At 40.5% G+C, this 1364-nt stretch overlaps 1 protein-coding gene across 1 annotated transcript; it reads right to left on the bottom strand.

Annotated features, from left to right (window-relative positions):
* Nucleotides 1-295: 295 nt before the first annotated feature.
* LOC125834510 (uncharacterized) lies at nt 296-778 on the bottom strand. Its single transcript, XM_049513647.1, has one exon. The coding sequence runs from the start codon at nt 776-778 to the stop codon at nt 296-298; it is 483 nt and encodes a 160-aa protein (XP_049369604.1).
* Between the last annotated feature and the right edge of the window lie 586 nt (nt 779-1364).

The following is a 1364-nucleotide window of genomic DNA, read 5'->3' as shown; positions in this document are numbered from 1 at the left end:
CCGTTGAGGCAAGAATCAAGTCAAACGTAGTTCCCCTTCTCGAGGATTAACAAAATAAGAAATTTACAAAGGAACCGACCGAGGCCAACATAGGCCGCCTACGTAGTTCAGATATAAGGAAAAATATTAAAAGATGATAAAGGGGTGCCCGAAGCCGACATAGGCTGCCTACATATCTCATTTTTGAGAATTCAGGTCAGACGTAGTTCATTACAAGAGGGATAAAATTTAAGATAAAACGGTTATAAGCAAATAGAACGATTACAAGGAAATGACAGAAATATAAAGTGAAACTTCACACATAGTATCTCTTGACAGCATCTGAGTTGATCGGTTTTGGCCATTCGGTGCCATCCATCTCTGACAGGACCAAGGCACCTCCAGACAACACTTTGCGAACCATATAGGGTCCTTGCCAATTTGGTGCAAATTTCCCTTTGTACTCATTATGATGAGGGAAAATGTGTTTGATGATCAACTGACCAATTTCAAATATCCTCGCTCTTACTTTCTTGTGGAAAGAACGAATCATTCTATGTAGATACAGTTGACCATGACAAACATCGACCATTCTCTTCTCATCAATCAATGTTAACTGATCAATCCACTTGCGAACCCAATCAGCATCACTCAATTCAGCTTCTTGGTTTATTCTCAATGAAGGTACCTCAACTTCGGCAGGTATAACTGCTTGTGTTCCATATACTAACAAGTATGGAATTGCTCTAATCGATGTCCTGACAGTCGTTCTGTAACCCAACAAAGCATATGGCAACATCTCGTGCCAACCTCAGTGATTGTCAATCATTTTCCTCAAAATCTTCTTGATGTTCTTGTTGGCGGCTTCTACTACTCCATTCATTTGGGACGGTAGGCGGTTGAGTTCCGGTGAGTAATCTTCAATTGTTCACATATCTCTCTCATTAAGTGACTGTTGAGATTTGCTCCATTATTAATAATGATGGATTCCGGTATTCCGAACCTACATAACAAATTGTTGCGAACAAAATCAACTACAACTTTCTTGGTTACCAATTTGTACGAAGCTACTTCCACCCACTTGGTTAAATAGTCAATGGAAACTAAAATGAATCTGTGTCCATTAGAGGCGGATGACTCTATTGGACCAATGACATCCATGCCCCAAGCTACAAATGGCCAAGGTGAACTCATATCATTGAGTTCGTGGGGCAGCACTCGCATCAAATCACCATGCACCTGACATTTATGATATTTCTTCACAAACTTGCAACAATCATATTCCATAGTCATCCAAAAATAGTCGGCTCGAAGGATCTTTCTTGCCAAAGTGACCCCATTCATATGAGTACCGCAGACTCCAGCATGTATCTGTTCAAGAAGCT

The sequence above is a fragment of the Solanum verrucosum genome, unplaced genomic scaffold (genome assembly GCF_900185275.1).
Source record: "Solanum verrucosum unplaced genomic scaffold, falcon-dt-bn FXZP01000287.1, whole genome shotgun sequence".
NCBI lineage: Eukaryota > Viridiplantae > Streptophyta > Magnoliopsida > Solanales > Solanaceae > Solanum > Solanum verrucosum.
The sequence above is the reverse complement of the archived record's forward strand: the minus strand, read 5'-3'. Positions and strand labels throughout refer to the sequence as shown.